Here is a 19143-nt window from a genome sequence, read left to right on the forward strand (position 1 = left end):
GCCACGTGACGAAGTTCAGGGGACGCTTGTACTTCACCGCCCTCCTTTCCCTCTGCCTGACACTGAGACAAGACATGGAACGTCAGCACCTATGCTGTCACTGGGCGGATGGAAGCCTCAGATGGCAGAGCCGGGAGGCGGCAGCGGCGGGCACCTCGGGGCTCCGTGGGCCACTCCCGCACCGAGCGCGGTCTACCACTGGGCGTCGAGCAAACCCATACCTTGGGGTGCTGCTCCCACATGAGAAAGAAACTCAGAAAAGTCTTGTGCTCTGTGTCTTGTGGGCTGCAAAGAACAGGCTCTTTGGGAGAACTTGGACTTGTGACAGGGCACTCGAAATCGACGGAAGCTTCTAACTAGAGCACTAAGCAACACGATCAACAGGGACCCAGGGCAGCCAGTTCTGTGTGGCGTGAGGCTCCTTGGTGGTTCAGAACTGCACAGAAGTGTCAACTGGAAAAGCCGGCCGGCAGCAACCAAGACAACAGGTGCGAGAACGGGCCGGGCCAGTGGCCAGGGCCGCAGGAGGCCAGGCGCGCACCTCTCTGGGGAAGGAGCCCCTAGGGTCATGCTCATTTCCAGACAGACTGAAGGGGCTCCCACCTCTGTGGCAGCTATTCCAGCTCCTCCTGCCTGGAAAAGCCTCCGGCTTTACAAACACAACTCCGCGTTATTCTGACAACATTCGTCTACCTTACCAGCCGCCATCTGAGGGAACCAGACTATTTATTCAAGTCACTGTTGTTGGGGTGCTCTGTGGGGCTGGTCTGATACAATCCCAGCAGTTCGCAGGTAACGTTCCTATGTCTCCAATTCGGGTCCCCACACAATGCCCTGGCTTACGTTTCTAGAACGGCAGGCTGGCTTCTCCACTCAGTGGTATTACACTCAGCATGGCCTCAGTCCCAACAGGGGCTCCTCTGGCTGGGTCCCAGCCTCCTCTCCCTCTCTCAACTCCACGCCTTAACCTGAGCCTCCCAGCCACAAATGAACAGCCTTTGGCTCTTCTCTCCAGGCACGCACCTTGCTGTCGTCTGCGTTCCTGACTGCGCACCTCGCGTTCCCCTTCCTGGAAGGGCTCTGCCCACACAGCCCAGCCAATGAGCTATTCGTCTTCAAAACCCTACTTAAGGGTCACCTCTAGGAAGGCTTCGATGATACCCTCCTCTGAGTTAACCAGGTGCTTCTTGAGATTATTAGTAGTAGTATTGCATGCATCACTGCAATTAAACGCACTCATGTCATTTGCGGAACTGAACGTGGCCTCTCCTTGATGGGCTCAGAAGCAGGAGGGTTGTGAAAGTCCTGTTCTAGGAATTCCCATGGCATTCTAACAGCCTGGAATGAATAGGGCATTTAAAAAGAAATTATCCATTAGTACCGTAACAAAACGTACAAATATCAACTCTCGGGCAACTAATCCAGGCAAAATTCTGAAGCTTGCCTGGGCAAGAGAATGGTCCCAAAGAGAAAGGAAAGGCTGAGGAATAAGCTCACATGATTGGAAAGGGTTGCTCCTGTGTTTACATCTGAAATAAAAGACTAAAATGTACTTAGAAGTTGCCTTGGAGATGCTACCCAAACAGACACCCATAAATGCTATCAGCATTCAAACGTGAAAAGAAATGACACCTTATCCACTTTCTGACGAAGGAAATATTATTGGACGGAGTGGATGAAGAATCAATAAAACTGAGCTCCAGTCCGGGGTCATTCCCTAGGTGAGGGAACTCGAAAAAGCAATACTATTCATCTTTTCAAAGTATGCCTTTTACAAAACACTCATTAATATTGTAATAATGTTGTATGGTGACAGATGGTGAGTACACTTATTATGGTGAGTGTGGTGTAATGTACAGAATTGTTGAACCACTACATTGCACACCTGAAACTAATATAACACTGTATGTCAAGCATACTACAATAGTAAGCAAATAAACACACACACACACAGAATACAGGTCTAAGCACTCTATCAATTAATACGGCATGAGCAAAATTCAGTGGGACCTCATTTTCGTCCACATGTGTAGGGCCAAAGGCCTTTGAATTCTAACTCTCATGGCTCTCTGTAAGGCAACAGCATCTACATACAAATATATTTTCCCATGGAAAGATGGAAACACATATTTATTTGCGTGTGCCTTTGACTTAGAAACACGGAGATGAAGAATGTGGCTTGGAAATGCGGACCTCTTGTTTAAGACGCCAAGTGCTTTGCCAAGAAGGCAGCCATGCCTAGACATTTGGTATTCTTCTTTGTCTCAGTTCCCATCTCTAAAAATATACCAATGACATTTTTCTCTGACCTTTACCTACCGCAGGGAGTACAGAAAGGACGGGGTGACAACACTCATTAAGGCCATGAACTTCGTGAAAGACAGAACACTCACTCATTGTGGCTGTTGTGTTAGCAACCCTAACACAGTGCTCGGGGTTTTAAAAACCTAGTTTTATTAGGAGATGAAGTTGCCCGTGACCAAGATGCTGTATGATGTCACCCAGCAAACTAATCCAACTGAGGCTGAAAGGCACGGCCAAAAATTACAACTCATTTAGAAGGTGTCTCCACCTCCTCTTGCCCCCAGCACGGTATCACCCACTTATAAAATATTAGATCAATTTTCTCCTTATCCTAAGGAGCAGTTGATGAGCAGTGCTCGTGCCTAGCAAGTTCCAGAAAAACATTTTCAGACAAAATGCTTGGACGATGGAGTAAGGCTGTGTCTGGATGCCTACTCCGTCATCCCTAGCAGTGGCCCGGTGGCTAAGTCACGGACACTCCCTTTGTGAACCCATCACAGTGGGCCACTTGCCCATCTTCTACGAGAGAGTTATGATTTCCCAATCTGCACAGCCGTACCCTGATCTCTTCCAGAAAGGCTCACCGTTTATTTTTAGGCTGCTGTTAGCAGTTTCTGACTGGCCATGGGAATTTTTAACCAATAAAGTCAAAGTTAAAAAAAAAAAAAAGAACAACTCCACACCTTCAAGCTGACGATGTACTCACGATTCCACTAAAGAAGAGAAATATGGGAGAAGTCTTTTGCCAGGAGGCAGGGCAAAATGGTAAGGTAGACCTCATTTTCTGGGTCTTGTTTCCTTTTGCAGTTGTTGCATGAGAGAGTGTCAATCATTTATTCAGTAAATATTTACTAAATGCCTACTTTGCACCAAGAGTTATGTTTGCCGCGAGGCTAGAAACATGATCCTTATTCTCAAAGAGTCCCATAAAGGCAAGGAAGAGAGGGTCACCGGGTGGCTCAGTCGGTTAAGCATCAGACTTCGGCTCAGGTCATGATCTGTGTGAACAAACTGAGGAATCAGCAAGAGACAGAGGGAGGAGAATCCTTTTTTTCAGGAGTTGAAACTCTTATTTAAATGGATAGTATCCCCTTTCCCCTGAGGAAGTAAAAGGCTGTGCATGGTCTGAATCTACATGATTTGACAACCGAACTCTATGGATGTTCACAAAGATAGGTGCTTGAGTCAGCAAAATTGGTGTAAAGAAAGAAATTAAGTCAAACTTAGTTCTACACGGATGTTCTAAGTTAAAACACTGGATCTGTACATTTTGAACACCATCATGATGTCTCTCGCCTTCTTTCCCTCTTCTTCTTTCTCTCTGCACTTCTCAAGTATCTGTGTGTCTTCACAACATGTCGAGTACTGGGCTAAGTACTCTACAAAAAAGAACGAGTCAGAAGATTCTGACCTCGGTAAGAAGTAAAGGCACGTTTTCCTCACAAAGAAGTAACTCACAAGGAAGGGAGAGAGCTAGAGTACCATCAGAGAGATGCAGGTGATATGCAGTCAGAGTCTAGAGCCAGGAGAGAGGAAATCCAGCTAGGAAACCAGGGAAGGCTTCTGAGAGGAGGTGTCATTTCACCTGGGCCTTGAAGGATGGAGAGGTTCTGAGGATATCAGATCTGCGGGAGGAGGGGTGTGCCTGGGCAAAAGCATTCCCGTTACTCCCTTTGACGTGGCTGGTTTCTTATTTAGGAAACAGGTTGCTGCAGTTAGGGCCTGTCCGTGAGGCGTTAAATTGCTGGTCAATGAACGGATCATCATCTTGGGCTGACCACTTCGGGCGTCAAAAGTTATACCAGCTTAGTGCCAACACCAGGGAAATACTATGAGATTTCAGGATGAGGAAGTGTGACATTCTATTTTATTGAAAAAAAATTTTAAGTGTTTATGTATTTTTTGGGGAGGGGAGGGGCAGAGAGAGAGGAAGGGTGAGAGAGAGAGACTCCCAAGCAGGCTCCACGATGTCAGCATGGAGCCTGACGCGGGGCTTGATCCCATGAACCGTGAGATCATGACCTGAGCCAAAATCAAGAGTTGGACGCTCAACTGACCGAGCCGCTCAGCTGCCCCGAAATGTGACATTTTAGAGGAAAGTCATTAAAGCCGCAGCCTGGCGTGTGACAGAACCACAGACACCCACCCCTGGTAACTAAGACATCTGTCTGAAAGCGACAGCACATCGCTTTTCAAGACTCTAGGGGGTGGCCGGCTCCCCACTTACCGTGGACATGGATTCCATTTGGTTGAAAGGACGAGTTTGTTTCTGGCTGGTAAGCCTTCAGGTGTGACGTGCCCGGTGGCGGCTGGGTGTGGGGGGCCTGCGTTCTCTGCAGGACTGAAGAAGCAGCTGGAACCCTCCGGGGGCTGATGTGAGGCGACGGGGCAGAAGACACAAACCTGGGAAAAGGCGTATAAGAGGAAGCGTGAGGGACGTTAAAAGGCAGGAGCAGAGGCAAACCTTTCAAAGCCGAATTCCAATTTCCACACTGGCTGGATCAGAGCGTGACAAAAAGCCCTCAAAAGAGATGGGTGAAGACTTTGCTCTCCTGTTGTGAACCCCTGACTTCTCAATGGAGATACTGAGGGGATAAAAGAGACCAACCAGGGGAAAACGTAGTCAAACTGGGGTCTGTCAAGACTCTTAAAATGCATTTCAAATACGCTGGCTTTGGTGAAATTCAAAGCACATCTTTTGCCAGGCCCCTTTCTCTGCTAATTTTTAAGTTCGTTTGCATTTGAGGGGAAATTTGATCCTTATGTTTCTGATTCATTTACACTTAGCTCATAAACATTTTGTTCTGTGAGACATGTCTGAGGTCCAAGAAGTGCTACAGGTCTTTATTGTAAGCCTCTCTAACCCTGTTCTCTTTCAACGATACCTTTTCTTTTGCCAAGAATGAGTGAATTTAAACCTCGAAGGTCAAGTGCGGTTTGAGACCCAGAACCCAGGCTATCTGCGTGGGATCCGAGCGTGGCGGAGAACACTGCCCAGGGCACAACGGGAACGCGATGCGGGACACTGTTCACGTTCACACGTGCTAATCGTAACAGGGCTGTCAGGAGCTTCTGAGCAGGGACACAGAGTTGTTTAAATAAGGGGACACGGTCAACTAACCTGAGATACAAGACTGACAGCCGTGTACCATTCTTCTAATTGTAAGACGGCAACCGGCAGGGTCTGACTCTCTGTGTCTAAAACGACAGTTGGGACTTCCCAGTGCTGACGGGAAGGTGTCCCCGTGAGAGCAGGGTGTCCACAGGCCGCCGTCAGGAGTGGGCTGCCGCAGGGAACCAGTGCAGTGAAATGGAGTCGCAAAGTAACTGGGGAGCGATCTGGATCAGCAGTGAATTGTTTGCCCCCCTCCCCCAAAAAAGTCCCAGTGACCTGAAAACTTTGGGGTGGCTGTTTCTGACCTCGGGTGAAAAGACAGGCTTTGTTTTACGCTAACCCCATAGAGGCTGCCTGCGGTGTACACGGCTTATTTCACCAGGGCGAGTCCCTTCACTTTGCTGGGATCTTGTGTAGGGCTGTGGATGGTGAAGAGGGACACGGAACGGGCCAAATTTATAAGGTCATGTGCAATGCTGGGAATTGGGGGAGTTCACGGGGCCGTGCCTGGGCGTTCGTACTGCGGCAGTAAGAAAGTGCGGGCTGAAGGGCCCCCAAGGAGGCTGCGTGGGAAGGGGGTGCAGGAATCAAGGAAGGGGCTGGACAAGAGAAGTCTCTGGAGAAGGCCGAGACATACCGGCTGGGTTAGACGCCTCTTTTCACTTTGCGGGAGGAGCACAGTAATTGAGTGCCCTGGGCTGGGCAAATACCTATCTTCCAAGCGTGTCGTTCTCATCGGAATTAGCTTGAAAAGATGTGCTGAGTTGAACGGGCCTGAGAGAACACAGAGCAAATGAGCCCTGGCGTTGCCCTGAGAACATCTAGTGAGAACTTGTAGGCCAGGATTCCTCATATGGAGGCGATTTTCCTGGGGAGTGTGTCTCTAATGTGTCTGGAAATGCGCTCTGAAGTCATGGGAGGGGCTGAGGCATTGTGGGATCGCAGACTTCAGGCTAAGAGGAGTCCACACCAGCACTCAGCCCCCGGAGCCTGTGGGCAGGAGGCCCCCAGGGACAGCGGGGAGAGTTTGAATTGGAAAACAACCTGTGTCACTGGCATCTCAGTTTTGGCTCTGGGCAAAGCGGCAAGATCCTCTGACTTGCTTCCTAATTATATTTCTTCATCTGGGAATAAAAGATGCGGCACACGCTCAATGGTTTTCTGGTCTTTTCTCTGGTACTTCTGCCACTTTTCCTTTCTGTTGAGGACCGATGGGGCAAAGATGTGTAGATGGCACAAGTCACAGTATGTAGCTGACCCTGGTACTGGCAGCTTGATGGAGGAAAGGGATTTTGTTTCCCCCACCCCCCAGCAAGTGAGTCAGACTCATACACAAGGGTTCAATTAACAAAGATAGAAAAGGTAGATGGGGAGGGGGACGGAGGCAGAGACTGTGAGCAATATAAAATTTCATCTTTCTGTAATTTGGGATGATGTGTCTATAGAGTGAACTGTGATTACTAGCTATAAAGACGGGGAGAATTCAAACAACTAAAAGGACAGAATTCATGAAGGAGTCATCTAGAATTTAGATTCCTACAACAGATTCCTACAATAGCTATATATACATTATATATCTACCTATGAATGATATATCTATGTATCAATCTAGAGAGTATATAATTATCTGATAATTACAAATCGTTCTTAACTGTTCATTCACACAAGTTCCAAACCCTGGTCGAGCCCTCTTGGCTACCACATATTACATAATGTAATGATGGAGAGCAAAGGAAAACACACGGGTGGTTACCACACCAAGGTGTTAGCAATGCTGATCTGAGAGACGTGGGGGGAATAAAATATAACTACTAAGACTTCAACTCACTCCACATTTTGCTTTTTGCTAATTCCGACTAAAGTTTTCTCCAGGTTGTTCAAATAAGTAAGATTATATGGTATAAAGTTAACATAATTTTAAAATAGAGTATGTCACTTCATATCAAGTACTAATAAAAATTTAAATGTAAACTATTCTGGCTGAGATAAATGAACACCTTAAGAAGTCCTTGATTTGGAAAGGGAAAGGACTCCTATGGAAATCTCAAGTTTTACGCATACATAGAAAAGGTGAAAAGTGACAAGATGTGATTACGATTACCCAACAATTGCTACAACCCAGGGAATACATAAGAATTCAGCACGGAGGGGCGCCTGGGTGGTTTAGTCGGTTAAGCGTCCGACTTTCGCTTAGGTCATGATCTCGCGGTTGGTGGGCTCGGGCCCCGCATTGGGCTCTGTGCTGACTGCCAGCTCGGAGCCTGGAGCCTGTTTCAGTCTGTGACTCCCTCTCTCTCTGACCCTCCCCTGCTCACGCTCTCTCTCTCTCTCCTAGAAATAAATAAAAATATTAAAAAAAAAAGAATTCAGCATGGAAAAGCCCAGTGTAAGAAATGAGTATGTAAATGTGATTAATTTTCAAGTATAGCACATAGATTTAATTTTGTCACTGCTGAAAAATGGTACATGGGATGTTATTGAAAAATCTCTCCTAATCTCTCTACTAATTTAAATTTAATTTTTGTAGACCTGCTTACTAGATAACCAGCTCATAGTACAGTAGAATTAAGCACATCAAAATCAGAGAGGTGAAGGGGCAGGGGAGGAGGGCAGAAGTGGAGGAGCCCTACTGTTAGAGGGAAGGTCCTGGAAGCTTCTGGAACAATTACTGACAACTTGTAACAAGACAGATGCCAGAAACTTTTTTAAAAAATTGTTTTAATGTTTATTTATATCTGAGAGAGAGAGAAAGAGAGAGAGAGAGGCAGAGTGTGAGCAGAGGACGGACAGATAGAGAGGGAGACACAGAATCAGAAGCAGGCTCCAGGCTCTGAGCTGTCAGCACAGAGTGCAATGCAGGGCTTGATCCCATGAACTGTGAGATCATGTCTAGAGCCAAAGTTGAATGTTTAACTGACTGAGTCACCCAGGCACCCCTGGAAACTTTTTTTTAAGCCAAAAGGACTCAAGAAACATGAGTGGTTTAAGGCCATTCACTCCAGAAATGAGCAAAGAACCAAGAACAGGCACACTTAAATGGAAGCTCACTAAGCTCAACATGGCATGTTCACACTGTTACTGAAGGTTGGGTGTGGGTCCTCACAATCCCATTGTCTTAGCCTCTTTGCTAACATTCCAACCTTGGTTTTTTTTTTTAACATGTGCACACACATACAAAATGAATCTGGTCTAAGTACTCTGCCCAAAACAGAGATTTTTAAAATCTTTATTTATTTATTTACTTATTTTTTAATGTTTAGTTTATTTCTGAGAAAGAGAGAGAGAGCGTGAGCAGGGGAGGGGCAGAGAGAGGGAGACACAGAATGTGAAGCAGGCTCCAGGCTCTGAGCTGTCAGCACAGAGCCCAATGCAGGGCTCAAACCTACAAACAGTGAGATCATGACCTGAGCCAAAGTCAGATGCTTAACCAACTGAGCCACCCAGGTGCCCCCAGAGATTTTTTTTTAAATCCAAAGACCGTGAATTAAAATATTTTGATGCTAAAATAAACAAGTTTGGTGCTGAGTCTAAGTTGCAGTGATTTACAATTTTCCTCCCATGGAAGAGCTCATCCCGCATTACATCAGGACAAGATGACGTCACTCTAATCCATTCTGAGTTACAGATCAGTGTAGTTACAGCTACAGTGTCCGAGAGCCAGAAGAGAGAATGTCTGAAATCTTTCTAGGTCCAACTCTGTTCCCCCTGCTGCTGATCTGCGGTTGACATTTCATAGATTTCATTCAACGCAGCTCATCAGTCTCTTTGAAACATTAGAAGATTGTTAATGTCAAAACGCACACAACGGACTATAAAAATTTTTTAGACATCACTGCTTACCAGAAACACTTCACACAAAAGCAACCAGAGAACTGAGTCAACCATTTGTACTCATTTAGTGGAGAAGTTTATGTAACCTCAGCATGAGCCATGGTTCAAAGGTTTGTACCCTTCCCCCAACCTCCTGCCAAAAAACAAAACAAACAATACAATACAACACAACACAACAACAACAAAGCCCAGGAGGGAAACAGGTTTTAAAGGGCTCATAAAAAACCTTCTGGATAAGAAGGACTTAAAAAGGCTTCTATAATGATATATCTACACACATCTTAGGAAACACCTGACAGGGGTAGTGGGTGACAGCCCTTCCGTTCTGTGGTCTGCTCCCACCCTCGGCTCATACTGAGCCTCACAACCTTGCAGTGAGGTGGGCCCGAAGCAAAGAGGCTGTCTTTCCCATAAATACAGTACTCAGAAACAACCTTACATTGTTTCACAGAAATGTCCCAACTGAGACACAGAGAATGAGTGAAGCTCGTGTGCAGAAAAATTGCAGATGCCAGGAGAGGGAGATAGATATCACGGAAGATCCACTGGGCTTGGACTGTGGCTCTGTCCCTCACTAGCTGGGTAATCCTAAATAAATTCCCTGACTTCTCCCAGCCTCAAATTCAAGTACAAATAAAGATAATCTCAGCCCCTGCTGGGGATGGTAAAATCTGAGCTAACATATTCATTTATTCATCCAAAAGGTATTTATTGAGCACTGACCGTGTGGGGCCCTGTTCCAATCACTAGGGACAGAGAAAGACAGGACACATATCCCTGCCTTTGTGGGACTTATATTTTGGTGAGGGGAGGCAGACAATGAACAAAGTCAAGTAAGCAAACTATACGTTGTACTTCGGACATGAGTACCGTGGAGAAAAGTCAAGAATGAAAGGTGAGGGCTGGGGGTAGATTGTGAGCAATTTTAAATTGGGAGGTCAGAGGTCTCAAAGTAGTTTAGAATCAGTGACACATTACAGCTGATCAATACATGTTTATGGAATGACTGCTCTAAAGAGAACGTGCACTTAAGGTACCGTGACATTGACCCATACCCAGTGCTTGACAGCTGTGTAAGACTGGTTCCAACATTGCGTTCTATTTCTATTGAGTTCCTAAAAAAAAAAAAAAAAAAATCTCAGGACTCTCCTCTCTCAACTACTCAGATATGGATACCATGGCTCAAAGAAAGCAAGGCATTTGGTCAGCTGGCTGATTTTCTAGTTCTAAGGGCAGGGATGGTGGCCCTGTGTAAGAGTCTCATTTCTTGGTACTGGGTTTCCCAGCAGAGTATCCTAAGTTCACAAGTTCAGACAATCATATACTGTACTAGCTGAAGGGCACTGGAGTACCACTTTATTTGGATGAGATAAAGTAGGCCCAGAGACACGAAATTATTTGCGTAGTCACACAGCTAGTCCCCAGACCCCAGGTTATCCTAAAAAGGGAAGAAGCTCTCTAGTGGGGATGGCAGGCAAGGTGGGAGGGTGGGGTGAGGGAGGGTGGTGAGGGACTCCTGTGAGCCTCTCAGATTCTGAACTTTAACACCAGCTGATGGCGATAGGTGTATCAGCAACCTCCTGCCTTTAAGAAACCTGGCAATGAGTTTCCCAGTTTGCTTCGGTGAATTTTCTCTGTTCTGCACCAAGCTCTTCATGTGCCCAAGCTGGGCTTACACTTTTAGTCTTTCCAGCTGGACAATTCCTTTCAGATAACACTCTCTCCTGTCTCTAAGTCCAGGGTATTTCTGTGTCAACTACATACTGTATTTCTTCAAACAAAATGGACTAATAGACCATGTTGCAGGTTGAGCACATGTCATAAGTATGTCTTACTTTTCCTCATTTGTGCTGTGTACACAAGCAGTTGTAACCAGCAACACGGGACCATACATCTTAGCACTGTGCTGGGGGTTAATACTTTGAGAAGAGGGGTTTCCATGATCAAATGGATTAAATGCTGGTTGATATGTGCTTTGGACGCTTCTTTTCTCCCCTCTCTCTCCCCCGGGGGGCGGGGGGGGGGGNCGGACCTCCCAAAGAAGGAAGAATACATCAGAACAACTTGTTTCATTGTATTCACACGGAAAATATTATTGATTTGCTTCTAGGGAGTAGAAATAATGGCCACAAACTAGTCTATGGTGGATTTGGGGAGGTATTTGTTATCCTCCAGAGAGCTGTGGTGGTTTTTAAATTCATCTGTGAAAACCGATCAATAAAAAATGGCTTTAGCGGTTGGCCAACTACAGAGTGGGGAGAAAAGGAATCCTTTTCAAAACCTAAAAAGAAAAGCACAGTTTTAAGGATTTCACATCTGATTTAACATCTAAAAAAAACCCCCCAATGATAATACCCCACTTTGTATAGCCAGACAGCACTCCATTTTAGTAGACTTTAGTGGTCTTTATAACGATTTATGAATCACTTCATGAATTCCTGGCTGACTCATCTGGGTGACTATAGTATCTACTTATACTTCCCTTCTGTCTCACAAAAGAGACACTTGGACTCAGTTCAATCCAGATTTGTCCCCGAATGAATCACAGCACGTTACTGGGGGAACTGCAAATTGAATTCTGCTTCTGAGACAATCAAGACCAGCTTTCAGTAATGAAGAAACAGCCGCTGGGAAGTGTGGGTAATTGCAACACTGTCCATTTGGGCAGGGCCAAAGCAGGCCAAGAGCTGCATGTCCCGTCTGAGGGTTCTGCTCCAAACCAGTCGAAGGGCTGAATGCATCTCCTGGAAGGGCTTAGCGTTTCATTCTCCTCACGAGATGCTGGGTCAATATTAACTGCAAATAATTTATCACAGTGGACAAGACCAAGACTCAAAAATGAGTGCCCGAGCCCCCATAGACCACGATAAAGTGAGGGCTGTGAATCTGCCTGTAGGTGAAATGGTCACCACGGCTTTTTAAAGAAGACTCACATGTATATTCTGATGAGTGAGTGTTTATGGAAAATAGAAAGGATCGTGTTCTGGAGGACACTTTGCTCTGCTTGGGTGGAGGGGTCAGTTCTAACTCTGGAAAACAAAGTTGTCAATGCCCAAGGCCGAGAAGTATATTTTTTTTTCTGGCGTAGACTGAAGTAGGGCCGAGGGCATCACAGCGTCCCCCCACTGTGGAAACGAAGAGGGAGGGGGAGAGGACACCCGGGATATGTCAGAGAAATGAATTATGCAGGACACATTTAACCAAGAGCCGGAATTTTTTGGACTATCTTGACTACAGAATTGGCTGTGACTCAGTTGTTTGTCTATTTCAGAATCTGATGCGATGGGGAGAAAGGGAAGAAAAGTCTGATTCTGCCAAATCCTCCTTACAAAAAAAAAAAAAAAATCACCAACCAGAAGAGAATTTATCCAGAGTGGTCTTAGACACTGGATGTCAAAAATGCTGCTATTAAAAAACAAAAACAAAAATCAAAGCAAAAAACCCTTCTGCAATGATATCATCCTTCAGGCGGTGCTCTGAGCAGGTCAAAGTGAGGAGATTAACTCATGGTCCTGTAGCAAAGAGGACTTGCTCTGGTTCGGCTCCGTGTTAGGCACCGAGTTCAGTCTGCTTGGCAATGGAGTGCCTCAGATGAAAGAAAAACATTCAGAAGAGAGAGTCATTAGAAAGCCAGCTGAAAGATGAGGGGGAAGAGGGTTGTTTTTGTGTACACACGAGACGGGGGGCACGGGCAGGTAAAAAATGGCCCCTTCTCTGCCTTTCTCCTGGTCTCAAACTGTGAATACGAGTCTCTTGACGGCATCCGGAGAACGTTACTTTTAGAATTAACTTCAGGTACCATCCTGCTGCCGAGGATGGCCAGGTGCCTTTGAAAGCCACTGCCAAATGAGACCCTGAAAGTCAATATAATCCATAAATTTGAAAAGGAACTAGCTGGGTGGTGGTTTGGTCAGTAGTAACATGTGCTGTTTATGTGTGATTTATTTTTTTATCTTCAGGATACCAGCTTACTATTGTAGTAACCACAAAGGAATTTTCTGCACCTTCCCCTGAATACAAGGCTCAACGTTTGGTTAGAGAAATGAACTAGAGGAAAACACGTCTAGTAAACATTCACAATTAGAGAAGGGCCCTTGGCTCTTATAGATGGAAAGAACATCAAATCCTTGGATGTTTGCTACCATTTTGTATCTCCTCATCCAGCCCTACGCAGAGGTGAGTATAGTACATAATACATGTTGGCCATTGCTGTTGACACATTACTCTGTTGAACAGACTTAGCTCCCAGGTCGGTGCCAGTTTCTGTGTCCAGGTAGATGGTACCTTTGCCCAGTTGGTGCTGATGTCCAGTTGGATATCACATCTGCCCAGAGACCACAGTTTTTGTTTCTGGGGGGGAGATCATCTTATTCAAGAGAACAATTCTAGTCATTGACTGTGGGGAAGAGGATTAAAACAGAGAAAAGTGTTTTGCCTTTCAACTAAACAGAAAAGCGACTGAAGACTATTTTTTCAGTGAAAGAAGCAAAGAACCTTTGTCTCTTGGTTTCTGCTCACCTCAGTGGTCTCCTCACCACTAACAGGCAGATGGACCTTCCCTTGCAAAGAGACACAATACACTTTCTTCCCAGTCAATCGCCCCCAATTGCCTCCCCACCTCCTCAAGAGGGGAAATGATAAAGTTGATTTTCACATCACACAGAAACACTTAGTAGAGGCATTCCTTTGAACAGCCTTTTCTTTGTCAGAGAGCAGGTACTCTGTAATGTGCCAATGTCTTGACTCAGGCTAGAAAGGCTCATGGGCTTTCACTTTGGGAATCCTGCCTCTACAGGACTTCTTTCAGAGAAAGCTCTCCGACAGGAACACACAGATACATGTCAATAACATAGTGGCTTAGTCTGAATTCCATGTTGCCTCACGTTAACGCACTAAAGTAGAGATCGCAAGAAGAGGAATTCTATTTTACCTCAAGCCTTCCTTGTTACTGTCATGACTCACTTTCCTGACTGAAAATCCAAGGGGACTAAAAAAACATCATCTTGGGCGAGGTAGATTCGTTTGGAATGTGGGAACAAAATAAAGATGGCTGACTTGGCCTTCAAGGGTGAAATGAAGGAGACCTCTTAAAAATGAAGAATGAGTGTACTTCAAAATTAAAAATACATGGACAGCAATCCTATGTGAAGGGATATTTGAACCATGAGTCAAACTAGTTGTGTGGTGGAGTGGCACACGTGCACTCAAATCCGTGTCTCTTAGTTTGCCTTGAGGTGACGCAGAGGAGATCGGGTGGATGGAAGAGCCCTAATCACCTGCCCCAGATTCCTGGTACCTTTTCTAGAAATAATAAGGTAATCAGAGTTGCATTCCTCCCTCTGTTCACTCCACACAATTCCTAAGCGCTGAGGAGGGGGGAGATGTAAGCATGACATAGTCTCTGCTCTCAGGGAGCTCCGGCTCTAGGGGATTGTAAGCCAATCAGTAAGCAGGCAGTGTAACCTCAGGGGCTATTAAATCTATGAAGAGAGTGAGCAGAAGAGAGTGAGGTTATGGGGTGTGACTGGAGGTGGGGGTTTGGGTGAAGTGGTCAAGAAAGGCCTTTCTGATGTGGTTCCCATTTGGGCAGACACCGGGAATGGAAGGCACAAATCATGTCAAGTTCCGGTGAAGGTGCCTTTCAAGTTTCAGGAACAGCATGTACAAAGGCCCCGAAGCAAGATGAGCTGGTATTTTCCAGGAATCATAAGAAAGCCAGCATGCCTGGGGCAGAATAAGCAGGAGGAGCAGGGGTAAATGAGTGTGATTAAAGCCAGACCACAGAGAGGGCCTAGCAGCCTATATAAAGGAGTTCAGACTTTATCCAAGGGTGGTGGGGGAGGGACTCCAGGAGGAAATCCTCAGAGATTCCATTTACATTTTATGAAAAAAAAATGTTTTTTAATGTTGGTTTATATCTGACAGACAGACCATGTGCTGTGGAGGGGCAGAGAGGGAGACACAGAATCTGAAGCAGGCTCCAGGCTCTGAGCTGTCAGCACAGAGCCCGATGCGGGGCTCGAACCCACAATCCGTGAGATCATGAGTCAGATGCTTAACCGACTGAGCCACCCAGTCGCCCCTGCATTTACATTTTAAAGGGCAGCTCACGTGGTGTGGGCGGTGTGGAGCATGGCCTTGCCTGGGCTAATGGGGTGAGGGGGGGAGGGTGTGGGCAGACCAGGCCCTGGTGTGGGGGCCAGTTCGGGGGCTGCGGTAGCTGGGATGGGAGGGTGAACTCGGTTTGGAGAGATGAAGCTGATCAGGCCTAGAACGTGTTCGAAGGTAGAGTGAACAGGGCTTACGGATTAATTAGGTGAGAGAATGCCAGAGAAGGGGAGGAATCAAAGTTGACTCCTAGGCTTTTTAAGTTCTTAGTAGTAAGCAAACATGGCCATGTAGCCTTCCCTCGTTATTCTCCTCCATCTTCAAGAAACAGACTGGACTCTGAAAACAACGCTCATAAAAGTTCTGCAGACAACACGGACCATTTAAATTAGAGACAGATCAGAGACAAATCAGACAAGACTAGAGAGGCTAGGTCAGCAATGTCCTTTTGACTGTTCTTTAATTTTTCCTCCCAGTGGAGCCCTTCAGAATCACTAGGTAAGGAAGAAGAAAGGAGCAGATATCGCCAATTTCTCCTTCCGTGTGCGAAGAGGAGATCAGGCTGATATATTTAAGAAGCTGTTAGTAAGGTGAATAGCTCTGTGAGAAGAAGGTTCATTCCAAAGGCCAATAACTCAACCGATATCTGCCCCAGAGGATAAAGCATGGCTATGGTCATGGATCAGAACTGAAGAAGTTCAAAGACATGTGGGCTACTCTGCCCTGGAATAAACATCGAAAAGTACCAGAAACTTTCCACAGCTAAAAAGACAAGGGAGGCGAGGTTCCTGATGGTATTAGAGCTCTCACTTTGAGATGTTGGTCACTGTGTCGCCAAAATGGAGGTGAATTTTTTTTTTTTATGCTCAGTGTCTCTTCAAAATCCTCTAATATAGGTCATGACTACATAAAATACAAATTTAGAATTATAAAGAACAAAACCTTTCATGTCCAGTTGTATTAAAAAAAGAAAACAACATAAAACCTGTGCTGCCTCATTGGTCTAGACTACACAAAGGACACGCTTTGTCTCCTGGGGACCAGACAGACTGCTTGTATGTTGTCATTTCTTCTTTGGTTGGTCACAGAAGATGTTCTGAACTCTTGCTGAGTGGATAACAGGATAGGGAGGCCTTGGGAATGCGTGCCAGAATCTCCAGGGTACCCTTCCTAGGCAAGTATACGAATCTCTGTCCTCAAGAGAAAGCCCAATATCCTGAGTGCCCTTTAAGAGGCTCCTCCCCCATCCACACATGAAGCTCCGCCCCTTGCTGGCATTCACTCCTCTTGGCTTTGGGGCATACCCATGGTTCTTCGCCTGGTCTGACAGGCTTTCGGATCTCAGGGAGATGTTTCTTCTTCTATTTCTATTTTTGGGTCATTTCTGTGTACCTCCACAGCCTCCCCAGCACTCCCTTACAACAGCCTAAGTGATGCCTGCCTGTTGATCTGATCATCTCTTGTTGAGGCTGGACACTCTGAGGGGAGGCTGGGTGGCTCAGTGGGTTAAGCATCCTACTTCAGCTCATGGTTCGTGAGTTCGAGCCCCACGTTGGGCTCTGTGCTGGCAGCTCAGAGCCTGGAGCCTGCTTTGGATTCTGTGTCTCCCTCTCTCTCTGCTCCTCCTCCGCTTGCTCTCGTCTCTCTCATTCTCAAAAATGAATAAACGTTAAAATTTTTTTAAAAAAGACTGGGCACTTTGAGAGGGCAGGGTTCTGTCCATCGTCGTGTTGACCACTGTATCCTCAGGGTCTAGCATATCATCTTGGATCCAAACAGCAGCTGAGTAAGTGACTCAATAAATGAATGTACCCCAATGCTGGGATATATTCTGATAAACTTGAATGTTTTATATGATGCTTCTGAGTTCAGCCATTATTGCACATACACTAGGAGAGAGGAAAGATTAAGGAGGATGCATATGTGGGCATGCACGCGTGTGTGTATGAGGGTGGAAAATAAAGCTGAGTGGGTGAAGATATCAATGATCTTGTTTGCATAGACAGTCCCAGGGAAGAAAGGGCACCGAGGCTAACAGACCGAGTTCTGAGCTGTTCAGATGCTGCAGATGAAGACAGGAAATGATGGCGAGCAGCAGGCTCCTGGTATTGAACATCACAGAAAAGCAACGTCGGGAGCCCCCACAGTGGATGCCAACAGGGGAGTCCTAGCCATGTGTCTGCACACGCGCGTGAACGTATGCGTTAGAGCAATTGTGTGCAGTAGCGAAGTATGCGGGTTGATCAGATGGCTGGAAACGGGAAGAACTGGTCCACCACTGTCCAGACCAACGAGTGAGAGGGCGCCATTCTTATTTAGGAGCCTCCCACCCGGACAAGGGGAGCTGGCTGTTTCCCAGGCATTTTCCCACTGGTCCTTCTCTGTCAAACCCTCCTTAGCACCCAGCACCGGGAAGCACCACACACGCGGTCCGGGGGCTGTAAGGAAACTTTAGGTTCCTGCCGTCAGAGCACGAATAATTCACTTAGCAAGGCAACATCTGGGAAATGATAAATAAACACAACAGATGATAGTAACCAACAGATGTAACGGGGGACCTTGTCTCTGCGAGCCGTAAGAAGCAAGGGGGCTTTCTGGGTTGAGAACTAACCCAAGCTCCAGGCTGGGTGACGTTTGGTCAAGAACAGGACAATAAAGGAAGGTCCTTATTGTCTTCGTGGGCAGAAAAGGACCCGGAAACAAGATGCAGAAGCAAATGAACTAAGTCAGCGAGCAGGCTGGTTTGCCAAGAGCGGGAGAATTGCACAGAAGCGCAAAGGAGATAGAGAGAAAACACTTGCTATCCTTAACCCCTCAGCAGCCGGAAAAGCTACAAGAGGTTTTGAATGCTGACTTAGAAAATGGTATCAGTGAAGACCAGCCCGGTTACCCAAAGGCATAGAAAGACTGTACATATATATACCTAGAACTGTAGCAATGTCACATCTGATACGAATAAAAAATAGTATGGCTTCCTAATACTTGAGACGAACTCAAGAAACCAACATTCCTTTTCATGGTTAAGATATTTTGACTACCTTCTCAAAAGCAATTGTCCCTAACATTCTCTGCTGTTGATTCCTGTCCTCGATTGTGTACTCCAGGAGGAGGCCGCATCATTTCTCCATTTTCAGTCTTCTCTGGTTCAGACGGGGTTCATCACGGTTGCTCCATGTGGTCAACCCGCAAGTCTCCTTAGGCTCTGTTGACAAGTACTACAGCGCGTGCCACAGCCAGGCACTTCTGCAGAATGGAGAAAGGCAGCAAGTACTACAGCGCGTGCCACGTCCGGGCACTTCTGCAGAATGGAGAAAGGCAGCTGACGTGCTCTCGGACAAGACGAGCAACACAGATCCAGCTGGCTTTTCTTGGGATTGTTAAGATTTCTCCATCTGAGAAAGGGATTTGCATCAGTATGTTTGTTTCCTCTGCTCTAACGGACATACTATGAAACCCAATGAGCAGACACTTCCAAAGACACTGGGTTCCTCTTATGGGAAGCCACTGTCATGAAGTACCATGGGCTCGCTCAACGTGACATAGTAAAACACCACTTCCATTAGTAACTTAAGTCAACATAAGGTAATGCGGTGTGGTACTGCTTAAATCACCGAAACGATGTGTCATCCAGATACTATTTCAAAATAAAAATGGAACCTCGTCAAATTGAGAGAAGTTGATTTTCTTTTATGATGGTAAGGATCAAAGAAACTGATGCTAACTGGATAGATGTGGTGGACCTTTCCTGACTTCTGACAGTGACTCAGCCCATTTTATTAACAAGT

General features: G+C 46.1%; 1 protein-coding gene across 1 annotated transcript in view; it reads right to left on the reverse strand.

Annotated features, from left to right (window-relative positions):
• Positions 1-19143, reverse strand: part of GLIS3 (GLIS family zinc finger 3) — a 438239-nt gene that overhangs the window by 21433 nt on the left and 397663 nt on the right. Inside the window, 1 exon segment of the mRNA XM_077759313.1 lies at positions 4532-4707. Coding sequence (XP_077615439.1) covers positions 4532-4707 — 176 coding nt within the window.

Source organism: Crocuta crocuta, unplaced genomic scaffold, assembly GCF_008692635.1.
Source record: "Crocuta crocuta isolate KB4526 unplaced genomic scaffold, BGI_CrCroc_1.0 scaffold41, whole genome shotgun sequence".
NCBI lineage: Eukaryota > Metazoa > Chordata > Mammalia > Carnivora > Hyaenidae > Crocuta > Crocuta crocuta.